This window comes from Ooceraea biroi, chromosome 1 (genome assembly GCF_003672135.1).
Source record: "Ooceraea biroi isolate clonal line C1 chromosome 1, Obir_v5.4, whole genome shotgun sequence".
In the NCBI taxonomy this organism is placed as follows: domain Eukaryota; kingdom Metazoa; phylum Arthropoda; class Insecta; order Hymenoptera; family Formicidae; genus Ooceraea; species Ooceraea biroi.
Genome location: NC_039506.1, coordinates 15,262,179 through 15,279,050, shown reverse-complemented (window position 1 = coordinate 15,279,050; position 16,872 = coordinate 15,262,179). Strand labels below are relative to the sequence as shown.

At 44.2% G+C, this 16,872-nt stretch overlaps 1 protein-coding gene across 1 annotated transcript in view; it reads right to left on the bottom strand.

Moving 5' to 3' along the window:
- Positions 1-16,872, bottom strand: part of LOC105280865 — a 190,461-nt gene that overhangs the window by 81,968 nt on the left and 91,621 nt on the right. Inside the window, exons 4-9 of the mRNA XM_026973194.1 lie at positions 14,877-15,148; positions 12,156-12,382; positions 10,904-11,118; positions 9,741-9,996; positions 6,735-6,989; positions 4,860-4,990 (exon numbers count right to left, since the gene is read on the bottom strand). Coding sequence (XP_026828995.1) covers positions 4,860-4,990; positions 6,735-6,989; positions 9,741-9,996; positions 10,904-11,118; positions 12,156-12,382; positions 14,877-15,148 — 1,356 coding nt within the window. The remainder of the gene's footprint in view (positions 1-4,859; positions 4,991-6,734; positions 6,990-9,740; positions 9,997-10,903; positions 11,119-12,155; positions 12,383-14,876; positions 15,149-16,872) is intronic.

The following is a 16,872-nucleotide window of genomic DNA, read 5'->3' as shown; positions in this document are numbered from 1 at the left end:
AAGTTCGTGCCGATTTTGAAGGAAAATTCAAAGGCAACATTTTTTTATGTCGATAAATATTTATTGACTTATGTATGCACCGTTTTGTTTCACAACCTTTGTCCATCTTTCACGCAACTGGAAGATTCCATTCTCCCAGAACTTCTTAGGTTTCTCGGCGAAAAACTCCTCAAGGTGGTTTTTTATGTCGATCAAAGAGTTGAAGTTCTTGCCGCTAAGAGAATTTTGCACAGACCTAAATAAGTGAAAGTCTGAAGGTGCAATGTCTGGTGAATACGGTGGGTGAGGTGGCACATCCCAGCCAAACTCCAACAATTTTTGTCGGATAGTCAAAGAAACATGAGGTCTGGCATTGTCCTGATGGAACACGACGCCCTTCCTATCAGCTAATTCTGGACGTTTTTCCTGAATCGCTGTCTTTAATTCGTCCAGTTACGAGCAGTACTTATCTGCATTTATCGTTTGGTTGTGTGGTAGGAGCTCATAATATAGGATTCCTTTCCAATCCCACCAGACACAGAGCATGACTTTTTTTGGATGAAGGCCGGCTTTCGGAGTGGTTAATGCTGGTTCATTTCGCTTACCCCAGGATCTTTTTCGTTCTACATTGTTGTAAATGATCCATTTTTCGTCACCCGTCACTAATTGCTTCAAAAATGGTACGTTTTCGTTGCGCTTGTACAGCGAGTCGCAGATGGAAATGCGATCCATTAAATTTTTTTGGCCAAATTATGCGGAACCCATACATCATAGCGACTTACGTAACCAAGCTTCACTACATGATCGTGGACAGTGGTTTTCGATATTTTCAGTATCTCTGCTAATTCACGTGTCGTGTAGCGCGGGTTATTCTCGATCAGTGTCTTGATTTGATCATCATCAGTAGTAGAGGGTCTGCCCGAGCGTTCTTGGTCTTTAAGGTTAAAATCACCAGCTCTAAACTTAGCGAACCACTTACGTACGGTTCTTTCAGCTAAAGCGCCTTCTCCGTAAACAGAACATATCGAATTTGTTGCTTGTGAGGCATTTTTGCCTTTCCGGTAATAGAAAAGCATCAAGTGTCTAAAATGTTCTTTGTTTTCTTCCATCTTGAAAAGAGTACAAAACTGACACGAATCAATTTATCTGAAACAACTTTTTTCCTAAAGATGCGTTGAAATGTCACCTTTAAGCATATGTATATAACTCGTATGTTTTCAATAACATTGATATATTCAGACATGTTCCAACGCCATCTATTAAAAATCGGCACGAACTTTCCGGACGACCCAATATTATTCAACAAAATTAAACTTTACGTTAAAATATGTAAAGTGAAACGATCGCATCGCGCGAATCTAGAAATATATACGGAATCTACATTGTAGATATATTCAGATAGATGTTCCTTAAAAAATATATTTTATTTGAGATTTAAATCAAAGCAGCACAATAAGACTAATAGCTTTTTTATGTTCCAGTGACACCGAACTGACCAACAAGTGAAAATACGCGCGTCATAAATATTGCGATCGATTCAACCGCGCGCTTTACGCGTTTGAAGTTTCAGAAAATATTTGTTGTGAGTGTAATTAAGTACAGTAGTATTTTAAGTTTTACTTTCTTTCATTTATCGCGATTAGAAGACTCGCGTGAAATTTGAGGCTACGAAAGTTTCGCGAATAATTACCGTAAATGTATCGCGCGAAATAATCGTATCGGGAGTGCGGTTTTTTTCACGAGTGCACTGAAGGATTACTGAGAAGAGGAGGAGGCTCAGGATAAGCATCGGGCGACGCAGGATGAACCGGAGGGTAAGTCTACGAATCTTTCTGATCTCCTTAATGTCAAGAAAAATTATATTTAATTGTTTAATTAACACGAATATTTTGTATTAAAGAAACGCGACGAGTATGTATGCACTCTAATTTTGTTGTGTCAGTTGGTTGTGTCGAGTTTTGCATCATATTATTGAAACACATAATCAGTAAAATTATGATATACTTTTTAATAAAAATTTTATCGTATAAGTCCAAATGTTAAATTCTATAACAATGTTATTGTATTTATCCTTGAAATTGCCGGCACGCAACAAAACATTTACAACCTCGAATGCTACCTCAAGTTAAACTGCATTTTCTTTTTCCATATCAACTTTTGATGCGAAAACATTAACATAAGTAATATTCTGTATAAGATATTATTCATTGAATATTTTAATAAATTGAGAGTTTAGAATGCTATCAGAAAATGTGATGCATACGAGGGAATGTATTTATGTCTCAAATGCGTTAATTTAAATAAATTTTGTCGAAATCTGGAAACATAAATTCGCAACCTAATCTCGCGTAAACCCGGAAATGCTCGCGTGAGTGAATTCGGTTAGCGTTAACTTTTTAATCGCGAATGACAAATATGTGTCTGGTTATGATTTGAAATTTTGCGGTGAATTTTGCAAAAGCTTGAAAAAAAGCTCTCTCTCTATTGCTTCGGTTTGTAATAATCTATATTTATTTTTTATTTTTATTATTCAATTTATTTATTAATCCAACTACTGGCAGCTTTAGAAAAGCGATTTTAGGGAAGTTATTCCACCTTCGCTTTTGAACGTAAATCAAAAAACGTATTGCGCCATCTGTCAAAGAAGAATTTTTATTAAAAAAGAGCGTACGTGGCGGAAAAAATGCAAGCATGCCGGAAGATTGAAGGATATAAATGAAAAACGGAAAAATTTCATACGAATACGCGATCCGCGTGAGAACTCGCGGATCAGAGTGACTCTCGGCGGCTACCCTCGGCGCCCTTTCGAAGATCATCGAACTCGCGCGGGCGAGAGCGGCAGAGAGTGCAGCTCGGCGAGTCGTGAAATAACGAAGGTGCAAAGGTGGAAATGCAGACGCGGCGAAACTGCGACGTGTCGCAATTAAAAGCGATCTCAGTCGCGGAACCGAGTGTCCATTTTCCGCGCGGCGTCAATTGAAACTGCAGTTATTTATCATGCTCCGTGCACGCTCGATGGAATGGCTCGGCCTGGGCCGAAAGGGCGAAGGCGGCCGGGTCAGTCCTTCGTGGCGGTTCGCCAAGCTGTAATTCGGGCGACTTGGAACGCGGGGAAAGGGCAAGCCCATATTTTACCGCGCATTTCCGCGGCGATCTATTGCGGAAATTTATGCAGTCGCGCAAAAGTTTAAGTGACTCACGTTGCATCCCTCATTTGTAAGAATGTAACTTTGCGTATTATACGTATATAAATTTGTAAAGGTTGTGTGAGGAAACATATACATATAGGCAAAATTGGTAAAGACGCATGTATAATATATTATAGAATATATATATATTTTACAATTTTATGATAGCATAGAATTATAAAATATATGTAAAGATGTATTATATATTTTTATATATTTTTGCACGTTTTTCTATAACTATAATATACAGGGTGTCCCGGGTTTTAACCGACAAACTGCGGGAGCATATTCTACTAGTGGAAATAAGAAAAAATTCTTATATCGAGTTTTCTTAGAAATGCTTTATTACAAAGTTATAAACCAATATTGAAAAGAAATATGAGATAAGTAACAACGGAACATAGTGTAGAATTTGGAAGGTCGAAGATGTTTATGTTACGTGTATTCACATGTATTCATGTTCACTATGTTGAAACGATTCAGTATGATTGTTACTTTCACAACAGTAGCTGTTAGATTTCAATCGTCGTGTCAACTAGCAATTACTATCAGAATGCCAAAAGTGTTTTCAAATGAGGAATACACTGATATTCATTTCGTGTACGGATTCTGTGACGGGAATGCACGAGCTGCCGTACGAGAGTATCAACGTAGATTTCCTAACAGGAGAGTACCAGATAGATTTAAAGCAACGAATTACTAATTCAGTTACTGAGATGCAACAAAATTTTTAGGAATGTCGTACTGTAACAAATTCTGTACTACGTCGATGTCTAGCTTGTATCGATGTGCAAGGACAACATTTTGAAATGCGTCACTAAATCATTGCGTAGATAATTTATATTTTTGTGAAAAAATCCGTTGTTACTTATCTGATATTTCTTTTCAATATTGGTTTATAACTTTGTAATAAAGCATTTCTAAGCAAACTCGATATAAGAATTTTTTCTTATTTCCACTAGTAGAATATGCTCCCGCAGTTTGTCGGTTAAAACCCGGGACACCCTGTATATACATTTTTATCTAATGATTTCTAATAATTTCTTCTTTATGCATTGTTTTACACGAACATGCATTATACTGATTTGCACTTTAAGCAATTGTTTCTACGGAATTTCTAGCTGATCCTCATGCAGAACCTTTATCCGTTTAACGCAGCCGCGCGCGTTTCCTCGTCGTTTCCTCGTCGCCGCGCGATTCCTTCCAGCCGCGTGTGTCGCGTCGAGTTTGCTAAACTTCGGAGAAGTAGAATCTGGATTTAGATTCGCGCGCTAATGCCAGTCACACTTTAGGCTGCGAGGTTCACCCTACACGACTTCATCGCTCCAAACGAGTAATTCCGTCGTCGCTTAAGCGACGGCGACGCATATGAACTTCGCGAAGCGCGGCTCGTCGAATTCGTTCACGAGCCAAGTGATAAGTATCTTCGTGAGTCTCTGTTCTTCCCGTTCCTTATACCGGGTGGGATTGAAATCGAGTGTCTCGGGTAGCTTGACGGTATTGCGCGAACGTGCCGCGATAAAGATGCTTGCACCGCACGCACACAAACACGCATACAAGCACACGACTATCGAGAAAAATCGATGACCGATCGCAGTTCGTTTTCGTCGCGAGTCGGAAATTCCATCCGAAGGAAAGTCGAAGCGTCATCGGCGAGACGACGCACGCGAAGAATTTGAACCTGAAACTCACCCTGAAACTCCTTCCGCGCCGCACTCACGGAAGTGACGATGTTCGCGACGTGACCCAGCACCGTGGCGAACAGCAGCAACCCGAAGAACAGCTGAGCAATCACAAAGAGATACTCGCCTTTGCTTCTCGGTCTGAAAAAAGGGGAGAAACCCGGGAAAAATGTTATTATTTTACGATTATACACAACAGTTGGATTATTCCTTCAAGTGAAATTATCCTTTGTCAATGTTTCCCTATGAACGAACGCGAGCTTTTTTATAATTAACAATATTTTTTTATATCTTCATTAATTAACCATTCGTGGCGGAACGTTGAATCGAGACCGTTTTACGGGGAAAAATTTACGCTTTCGAGCGAGAACTCTTTGTCCGGCAGCGACATTTTCCGACGCGGGAATGTCATCACTGTTTTTCTTCGGCGCCACGTGAACTCCTGTATTTTAAGTCCGCCAACGAAAATACCAGTTCATTTATTCTTTTCGGTTCCCCGATTATGCAGCACTCGGGAGGTCCGGTTCTTCGGCGAGCGATAATGACTACGGGTTTTTCAATTCGCGTTTCGCAAACGTCCACGCGATTCGGGAATCGAGCCGGCCCGCGTGCGGAATTTCGATACGATCAATCTCGGAAACTGCATCCCCGAAAATCGCGGGCGGTTTAAACAAACTCCGTTCGTAGATTTCATAGATTGGCCCGATCGCGATGTATTTCCCGCTGAAATCCGAAAATCGCGAGATCGCGAGACATTGATCCGATCGTTTTTCTGCTGTGTTTCGTTTTTTGTTCGCACGATTGCTCTTTCGCTGATTCGAGTGATGACTCGCCGTTTTCCATGAAAACTTTTACACCATACTTTTGCGCGCTGTCCAGCGTCGCGATGCGGCGACGGTGTCGGTTCCACTCGTTGCCTTATATTAAAAATTGATCGCGCGGAATTACGCGTGGAGTGAGTTAATGATTCCGCACCACTGGGAGTAGCTTTCCGCGCGCTGGAAAACACGCGAAATTACCGAAGCGAGAGCACACTTGCGACGCGGTCGCGTTTGACGCGCTTTTATTAGCACACATATCCATTCGAGAATAATGCATGCGATAATGGCGCGAGAGTTCTTGCGCGAGTTCTCGAGCGAGTCGCTTTAAATAAAACAGCCGGGAAATCGCATAAGAGCCGGATCGACAGAGGAACTATCGTATCAAGTAACTGCGCGATACGTTTCGCGATGCGTTGCGAAAGCCAAACTGACAAAACTACCCTTCTTCTATCTCCCTTTCTCTCTTCGTGAGTCACCCTGTGCACATCCAAAGCAATTTGATACGTATCGTGCGTTTTATCCCACACGCGATTTATGAAACCGCGTAACGTTACGCACGAGACAACGTAAGGGCAGAGCAACGCGAATGAAATCTGCCTAAACAAATAGAAATTCGCACGTGTGAATGAGAGAATTTCGTGTCTTCGGGAGACAAACAGGTCTCGAGTGTGTGAGGATAAATTGGGGTACATTGATTTCACGATGTACACATTCATTTCGGACAATCTCTCTTCTTTTCGGATTATGCAGTTCACTGCAAGCGCGTAAACAGGCATGCACCTGAGTTTTAGTTTTGCGCACTCTTTTTCGTCGGAGATAGTCGGAGACCTTTGCACAGTTGGCACTTGAACACCGCAAGTATATTAAAAAATTCTTGTAAATTTGAGATTGAAAGATTGAAAAGAAACCCTAGAAAATTTAATTTTTAGGAAATAGTAGACAAACAGAAAAATATATACTAGGTAGATAAAAATTGATATAATGTAACACAAATGGAAAAAAATAACAAATGTGATAAATAAATAAATAAATAAATATGATATAAGATAGATAGATATAAATACCTGGGCAAATCGCCGATGGTCGTCAGGGCGAGAGTGCACCAGTAGAAACTCTGGAGGTATAGCTTGACAACGTCCGCCGTCTCGGAGTCGCCAAACACCCAGTCCTTACTGCCGAAGCCGTTATTCTTATAAACAATATGATAGAGGCACCCATTCCAGTGAAAGATCACCAGTAAATAATGTATCAAGGAGGCAGAGCGAAACATATTTGGATAGTTCGTGTGTCGCTCGGTCCTGTCCATGAACGCCCAGAACCTGCGGAGAAAAGGGAGGTGCGGAGAAAAGATGTCGGAAGAGACGTCGGGAAAATAACCAGGGCCAGGAAATTCCGGCGGTCTTGCGGCACGATGAATTTCAGAATTCCTCGAGGAATTTCACCGCGAATCCCGTGGAGCGCAGCGAATGCGGAAACGAGCGCGCGAGAGCGTTTTATTAATCCCAATTAATTTGCTATTCGTCCGCAATAACGCCGAATTCATTCAATCCGAGTTCCCGAAAGCGGCGGGACAATACAGAAAAATTCCACTTCCTCGCATTTTTAATTTGTCACTTGCGACCGGCATGCCGCGCAATTTCACCGCGGTGCCAATCGAAAACTACGATGATTGGTAATTTTAAGCATGAATAGTGGACTCGGAAAAAATGGAGGAAAAATGCACACGAGATTTTTCCATTGCCGTTTTTGCGCTTTTCCTATTCTTTTATCGAAGCGCGGTGTTCGGGGGATCGATCTGGTCGACAGTTTCGCGAGATTGCTAAGAGCGGATCGCGATATTACATTGTATATATATTAGGGGTGTGATTTAGTTTTGAGGGTTTTTTTTGCTCAAAAACGCATGTATTTAAATATGATAATGACTGAATACCTTAATCAAACTATTTTCCTTCGTTTTCTATAACTTTTTCCCATCTTTCTGGCAAGAGATGGATTCCACCACGATAAAATCACTCTTCTTTTCAGTTGATCCATTCGTCGACGAATTTTCGCACTTCTTCCAAATTATGAAAGTGTGTATCCTCTAAAGCGTGTTGCATCCACCGGAACAAATAATAATCGCATGGAGAATACGCGGGGTGCGGTAAGACTTCCCATTCAAGCTCTAATAGTGTTTCTTTCACTGATAACGCAACGTCAGGTCGAGCGTTGTCACGAAGAAGAATCACTTTCCGTCCTTTACTCGCAATTGGTGGTCGTTTTTGGTCCAATGCTTATTTCAACTTGTACAATTGGTGTCGATAACGATCAGCCGTGACAGTCTCATGCGGATTTAACAGCTCATAGTACACTATCCCACCAAATACAGAGCATTACTTTTGAACCGTGAATATTGCGTCTCGGAGTGAATGTTGATGGTTCGCCTGGATCCACCCATGATTTTCTGCGTTTCGGATTATCAAAATAGATCCACTTTTCATCCCCAGTAACAATCCGAGACAAAAGACTCTTCTTTTTTTGCCTGGCGATCAACGAAATGCAAATGTTCAAATGGCACTTTCCAATAATTGATGTGGAATCCATATTTCCCTTCTTTCTGAATTTTTCCCATTTCATGTAAATGTTTGGTAACTGTTGTACGATCAACATTTAATGCTCTGGCAAGTTCTGAAGTGGATTCTGTTGGATTTTCGTGCAATAATGCTTGGAAATCTGCATTTTCAAGCTTTCTTGGTTGTCCCGAGCGTTCTTTGTCCTTCACATCAGTATCACGACTTTTAAAGCGTCTAAACCAGTATTCACACGTCTTAATTGATGGGGCAGAATCACCATAAGTTTCCACAAGAATTCTATAACCGTGAGCCGCAGTTTTCTTTTGATTAAAAAACAAAAGCAACGCATGTCGAAAATGCTGCTTCGGAAGTTGCATTTTTACGATGATATAAACACGACTGTTATTGCATCTATTGCTATAATGCTACTAAATGTGATGGATAATGTCAAGACTGTAAGAAACAACAGTTATCGGAAACAGCTATTGGAACAAACTGACACTACAGCCATCTGTTGCAAAACCCTCAAAACTAAATCACACTCCTAATATATATACACTTAATATATACGATGTCGCGTTTTTTTGATGTCACGGCCAAGTTCCACTTCCGACCTTTTTATATCCACCATCAGCCCTAGCTGATGTAACGTGCTCGATATTACGATCCACGTTCTCTCATTCGTCGCTCTCGTCATTCGTCAGCAAACGTGGTCATCCAATTCCTAGTTTCATTTGCTTAACACACGCATCACGTCCTACATCGCGCGGCGTTAGGCGGCAACGAGGCACGTAAATTTCCGAATAAAGTCGCCACGAGGAGCCGGCGGGCTCATCAACGCGAATCACCGACTCGAAATCAGACTTTATGAGAGGGCTCGCTCGTCGATACATCATCGAGCTGACTCGGAACGGAAAACTGGCGGAAAAATCGCGCGTTGCTTCTAATACGGGATGTCACGTTGTTAAAAACGGCGCGTGACATCCGGTCATCCGGCGAGATGTCGCGATGCTCGCGTCGGAACATAAACGCTCACGTGCGGGGGATTCAAGGATGTGTTTCCGTAAGTTTACGCGAGAACTTTGGCGATCCTTTCCAATCTCGGCTCCGGAAGGGTGATACTCGGAAAAGAAATCCGAACTTTCGTACTTACACAGTCGCGTTCCCGATGAGACCAGAAATTCGCAACAACGCTTTGCCGGTCACGACGAATTTATATACATTTCTTGCTCGCCCGCGCGAGAATTCCGCGGGAGACGCGGTTTCTGATGAAATATTCCGGTCCGCTGCGCTCCGCTTAATTAAGACTCAAAGGTGGATTTTATTGTTTTCCTTTGAGGTATGCGTAGTGCATGAAATGAATTCCTCCTTCCACGTGAAAATATCACGTTAACAAGCGTTAAGAAGATGAATAAAGTGTCTAGTCTGACGGCGGGGCTGCCGCTTTAATAAATTCATCGGCCGACTTAATTAACGCGCCGGAACGATCGCCGGTCCGCGAGAACGAGTGGTAATTACCGGTAAATTTTAACGAGTCTAAAACTTCGCAGCATACTGTTATATCCTACAGATAAGTATAAAAAGTCGAGGGGCAGCAGGCACAGGATGTCTATGTAAAACGTGGTGCTGTTCGTGTAGTGGTTCCTCAGCTTCGTGGCGTCGGTTTGCAGCACGCCGTCCTCCAGGTACCCCGTCCGCACGTGGAACACTATGTCGAGCACGTATAAAAAATCCGCGAAGTAGTCCAGGCAGAACCACACCCAGCGGGTCCTCACTGCACTCGCAAAGCAGAACGACGTCCATCATTTCGGTAATATGCGTGACACGCGCGTGTTTTCGTTAATGTAAAATCATTCATGCTCGGCGATTAATGATCGTGTCTAGCGCTATCATCCCCTCGAAGGAAAGAACGAGAGACGCTCCCGCTCCGCGAGATTATTTTCTTTTGCCTCGCCGCGCAAAATCGCGTGTATCATTCCATTCACTCGCCCAATGAACTCCCTTTCAGCCTTGGCTGAACTCGAAAGCTATCGATCGTTTCTACTGCCCCTTTGTGGCCCTTTCTGCCCCTTCAATTTTCGCGATTGGCGAAAAGCGACGTCCACCAAGCGACGCCGATAATATATATTTTTGCTTTCGCGCTTAATACGCGTCTCTTGTTGATTGTTTGCGTAATTTTGCGTTAGAAATTTGTCCGCATGTTGGTGATTAGCGTTTGATAAAAAGTTCGATAAGGAGATCTGACGGAATTCCAAGACGGATTGTTGAACGCGAGATCAGATTCGAAGCTGTTCACGCCTCCGCGATTTCGTCTTCACGCGCGCAGCAAAATAGAACGCGTGTCGCGGCCTGGCTCAATGGTTTCGTGCACCCTATCTAGAAGTACCCCTCTCGATTCGTACATGGATTCCGGGCCACGTCCGTCGGAAAATATTGGACCAAACTTGTGTAGTGATCAAGTTAGGAGCCGATGCCCCAGAATCTCTTTCTGAGTCTCACGATTTTATCAATTCCTCTAAAGAAAGTGAACTTTCCCCCATCCCTCCTCTGAACTCTTGGAACTTTCGCGCCTCTACGCGTGCCCCTAATTTCCGAGTCGCAGCCCGGGTTCCGCACGAGAAACGCCCCTATAGACGCGGAAGAGGAACTCGAAGGTAGTCGTGAGCGCACTGCGGACTAACCGTTTATCTCCTGGAAGGCAAACCTATAGATGATTACCCAGAAGTTGTAAAGAAAGGCAATGGAAACCACCATCGACCAGTAGTAACAGAGGCGGCCCGCAGGATCGAAGATGAAGGACCAGTTGGGTGCCCCCGTGCGAAAACCCCTCGTCCCGGGTTGCCCGGGGAAGCCTCTGCTACCGCGTTGCTGTTGCTGCTGCTGCGCCGTGTACCTCCTGAGACAATTTCGGCGCGTACGCGCTTCGATCAGTCGCTCTGATCGCGCTCGCTGAACGCGATCGATATTCGTTTCGTTATCTTTTTAACATTTGGACTGCGTGTCATATTAGCGATTTATGGGTGACGCGTGAATTTCCGAAAATGACTTCCGTCATTCACGCATGAGCGACGCTTTCAGTATAATTGGAGTGGAAATAATTTTATTAACTCTCTATAGAGACAGAATGAAAGTAAAATCAAATATACCATTTCTAAATATATCATTTTTATATTAATGTAAAAATGAGAATATTAATATTATCACGCGGTCTCACGTTCGAAATTAGCTGGACAGTCCAAGTGTTAATAATAATATTATAATAATCGCGATCTTCTCCTTCCTCCCTGCCAATAACGATAATTTCATTACCATTATTTTTCTACACCATTTTCCGCGCGCCACGTCGACGTTATGAAAAATCGGTGCTATGATAGTGCTCGAGCGTTAACGAAAAAGAAAAGGAAGAAAAATCGGAAAACTCGCGATGCAATCTCTCGCGTGTTTTGCATACCGCGGCGGGTTAATCAAATTTTTCGTGAGGCGCCCGCCGCTGTTTACGCGAGAAGAGCTCTCTCGAGCTCGCCGTTCGTTTCCTCTCCTCCATGTTCGCGCCTCGCGAAAATATTTTTACTTAAGAAAGTCCCGGGCGCAATTAAGCGATCTCGAGGAACGCGCGAGAGACACCATCGCGAGATTAACCGAGCCTCCGAGAAGTCGCTTGAATATTTATGATTGCCTTCGCGCCACGCAGATCTCGCCGCTGCATCCATCTTCGCGGATCCTCATCGCGGATTTGACCGTTCCCTCCCCCTTCCATCCGCCTCATCGAAACTTCTTTTCCATCCCGTAAGACGCGAGATTAGCATCAAATTGAATTTTTCCACGAATATCCGTTTCCTCTCCGATGACCGAGGGTGGAATTTGCGGCCGACGCGGGGTGCCCGAGGTGCCGATCGGCTCGATCGATCGTTCAAGCATCGATCGGTTACTCACGTCTCGGTGCCGTTGCAGCTGCTGTTGCTGAGATGATTGACCGACGCCGGGGTGTGCAGGTGCGACTGGTCACCCCTGACCGTGTACGGCAGCTTGAATCTACCCCTCAGGTGGTCCCTCCGCCGCGGCTTGCGGCTCAGGTCGAGCTCGCTCGCCCCCCGGTTTACGTATGCCCCCGAGAGCGAATCACGTGACGAGCTGAAGTATCGCTGCGACACAGAGTACACCTGCACCAATTAGGATGTGAAACGTGTTGCGAGAAGTAGACTGGGCGCAGGAAGAGAGATGGGCGAAGGGGGTGTTATCCTAAGCACGCTCGCAATAACGTTTTTCGTGACGCTGATCTGTCTACTTTTGCTTAAATCTGATGCGGTGTTGTGTAATGCATTTTTAGTCGTGTGATTTGTAAGTAACGCACTTACGTGTGTGTCATTTTGATGCATGTAAATCGGGTGTGCATGTGTGTGTACGTTAAAATTGGAACGACCAGAGCGGCCGATTTCCGCTTTTAATTTTTTCAGGGAGAGAGGGGAGATTAAATATGGAGGAGAGGGAAAATTAGGTAGATTGATGGACGCGATTAATCGCGATCGCGTTGCGATCGGGGAATCACTTTTCATTGGCAAATCATCATCGTTTCTCGTGACTCGGCAGAGCGCCACTGTTGATTACTATATCCATTACGTTTTATTTGACGGTTAAATAAAATACTGCACGCACGTATGAATGTGCGCGCGGGGGAAATGCGCCGTAACCAGTTCGGTTGTTTTTCGCTCCCCGGAGATTTTCTGGTCGCGCGTACCCGCAACCGGTTTATTCGGGTTTCTCTACAATATCCGAACCATCGAGGGATGGCTTCTATGCGGTTGCTGTCGTACACAGTGAAACGAACGTGCCGAGCGTTCTGTTACCCGCTCGCGAAATTGTTGTTGCAAAATTTCTCTGTCTGTCTTTCTCTCTCTTCTTTTCTTTCTCTCTCTTTTTTTTTCACATCGAATAGTTTGGAATTAAACACGCGCGTTCGTGCGAGTTTGCCGCGGCAAACCCGTCCGCATGCACAGCGCTTTTTCAACGAGGAGCAGGTGCGATACGGTTATTTTGTTGCTACAATCCCAACTGAGGCGTTTAGAGGGTTGGTTAACGCAGTCTAGTTGGAAGAATTTCCCCTCTGTCTTCTCGTTCTGTTCCACTGTGTCCATTTTATAGCGCTCTGTCGTCCTCAGTTATGTGACAATGTAACTTTATCAGTGATAACTGCATTCCCGAGGAAAATTTCGTTGAGAAGAGTACGACGTTTGCAGGCACGACGAATTTTTTATCTCGAAACCAAGTTTCTGCACTGACTCCGCAATGTTTCTCGAAAACGCAGTGGCGTTAAGAAATCTCGACAGGAGTACAACTCAAGACACGTCGTCTAAAAACGGAACGGAAGGATTAAAAACCCCGACATCCCTCGGTAAAAAGAACAGCCATTGCAACGCGTTAGGTGAGAAATAGAATAATGGAGGGCGGGACGCGTAATTTTTCGCGCACCCTTCTCGACCGCATCCCCGCAACGTTACTTTCAACGTGAAAGCGATAACGACTCGAGTGGTCACTCGCGAAGGAGCAGATATGCTTTTCACTGGGGAAATATCTAAAGACCAATATCGAACGAGGTGAGTTGGCCCTCCTCCTTCCCGAAACTTCTTCGTTCACTCGTCTGTGACCATTTTCCCGGCGAGCAACCCCCAAAGAAATATTGGTAAATATTCACTTATGGTCAGCACCCGCAAATGTCAATGACCTTGACATATGTTATAGAGGTCATCATTCTAAGTAACCTTCTGCAAGTTTTAGCCGTCGCTCGTTGTTTATTAAAAAGTTATTAACAAAAAAAGTTTAATGATTTCGCACGACTTTTCAGCTGTCCACGCGAAGCAAGAACATGATATTGACATATATTACAAAGGTCACTTTCTCGAATAACCCGCACTAGGTTTTAGTCGTCGATCGTTGTTTATTAAAAAGTTATTAACAAAAGAAGTTTCGAAAATGTAGTAGTTATTTTGAATATTCAAAGACATAAACGACGAATATGTATATGAACGAAGGAAGGAAAGTCATTTAAAGCAGTGAATCGTTAATATTTAGAATAGTTTGTTTTAATATAAGTACAAAGTATTCTCTGCTTTAACCTAACCTAACCTAACCTAACCTAAGTTTTTAAGTAAGGTCCTTTAGAGAAAATCTTTGAACTACGATAAATAAAAACTTGGAATGTCGAATAGATTACTACGTCATAGATAAACACGACTGTTCCTCATTTACAACTCTCCTATACCAACTATTCTCTGCTTTAATAAAAAAATATATTAATGATTCACTGTTTTAAATGATTTTCCTTTGTTCGTACATGTACTATTTTACATACACATTAGTAGTTTATGCCCGATACCGTGTGTTCCGCCAATAATTGTAGTCAAAGGGTATGTCCTTGACAATATAAATTTAATGAAAATCCTTACCATGTACATGGTGTCCAATAATTACGTATAATTTGTAAGATTTATTTTGTTAATAACTTTTTAATGAACAGTGAGCGACGGCTAAAACTTGTTGCCTGTTACTCAGAAAGGTTACCTCTATAACATATGTCAAGGTCATTGACATTTGCGGGTGCTGACCATAAGTGAATATTTACCGAAATATTTTCCGCGCTCTATCGCGCGGTGAACCAACCTGCTGCTGCTGCTGCTGGTAGTAGTGGTAGGTGGGTGTGTGTCGGCCCATGAATTTACCGCTGACGAGGTCCAGGATGCTCTGCCTAGAAGATAAAACTCCCCTGGACACGTTCTCCACGCTCTTGGTGTCATCCTCCTTCTCCCGTATGCCGACCCTCCCGTCGTCCGCTCTCCCGCTCCTGCCATCGCGGTACTTCTCCCCCGTGTAGCTCAGGGCGGAAGCGGAACCCCCGCTCAGACGATGCCTCACGCCACTCGATGTGATCATGCCTGCAACATCGAATGGGCTCGACTGTAAACGGCGATTCCTCTTGAACCCGATTTAAAAGGCTTTCTCTACATTTGTACGTGCGCGCGCGCGCGCGTGTTCACTCTTTCTCACTCTCTGTTTTTCTATCTGAATATCAGATTTTCATCTTCGCTTCCTCTTTGCTCTCGGTTTTAATCTCCTTGTGAAACATTCGCAACTCGTTGCACGTCAGCGTGAGAGACTTTCTTAGTTCTCCAGAATGGCTTCTCGATGATTTGTTTAAGGAATTTCGGTACGCGATTTTGCAAAGGGGGATCATCATTGCGACGATCTTTCTCAAGACGATAATTGTGGACGGACCAAGCTGCCCGTGCTCGCGCAATTTGCAATTGTAGGATTTTTCGAGCACTCGTCTTCCGGCGCGACGGGAAGAGGGAGCGTAATAAGATTTATATGGGGGTAAGTAAAAGAGGATGTTGTTTCGGTAACCTGTATGTACGATGAAGTGATACCTCCACCCTGGAAAATGTCGTAATGAATACTCGCGCTCGGTACCACCTGTGGATGTGACGACATTCAGCGCAGCCTCACAGTGAGAGAAAGAGAGACGCCGCATCAGAGACAAGGGTGGTCCCTTTTTCGCGTCTCATGAGTATAGAATTTCCCTCGTAATGAGACGGGGATAAAACAATGTGTACACGGGAAAATAACAGCGGCCGATAGAAGGAGAGAACGCGAGAACGCGAGGAGAGATAAAAGGGAGATTCCTTTTCTAAAGGCACCACCCTGAGTTTTAATAAAGGTGTTATAATGCAAAAGTATCACGCCTTGAGCCCCCTCGCTAATGCTTCGTTTTTGTGAAAAATCCCGTGGAAATCCCAAACTCCAAGCTCCCACGACGATTTCTTTCACATTTATCGTCCTCGCTTGCATTGCTCGCCGTTAAATAAATAACGCGCGAGCGAATTCACGGCGAGAATAAGGGTTGACGGTCCCGAGCGAGCTCGAGACCGAGCGTCGTCGGAGATGTCAGGGGGCACGGGCGGGAGAAAGGAGGATGGAGGCATTATCTTCGCGCGGGATGACACCTGCAGCGTCAAAGAGGCTGCTCCCGAGTGGGAGGGGGTGGGAGTGGAGAGCGGGACACGTTTTCTTGCAGCGCGAGATTACGGCTCATCCACTTTTGCCGGGTAGTAACGAGGCGTGACGCGATAAGGGGTGCAAAATCCGCGCGAGCGATGCCAGTTATCCTCGCGCAACCTTCTCCCCTTTCTGTAGTTCTCGCGGCTCCAGTTAACCGGAAATAAGTCCCCGGCGAGGGTTGTCGCGCGTCCGCAGATAATTTTCCTCCCGAGTTGCAATTTGCAACGACGAGACGTTATTCCAAGCGACTCCGCTCGTCTCCGTTCGTCGAGGGGAAGGGAGTGTTAGAATTGAGGGTAAACGGTGTGTCGCTCGAGTGCCTCGCACGCGATAAGCGATAAAGAGATTAATCCCGTTAATGAACAGCATCTCTGGAGAACCTTTAGTTTTTATGAACGTTGCAGATTGGATGGCGCAGGGGAGGAGCAGGGGTGGGAAGGGAGAAAGGGGAATAATTAAGTGAAAGACGAATGAAAATACGTGACCGAGAGTCCGGTTCAAGAGGATAACGAAGTGTTGCTCCAGAAACACCATAACGAGATTCCTGCTCTCCGAGACTGTTTCGCAAATAATCTCGCGCGCGCACGCATCCTTTCTCTCT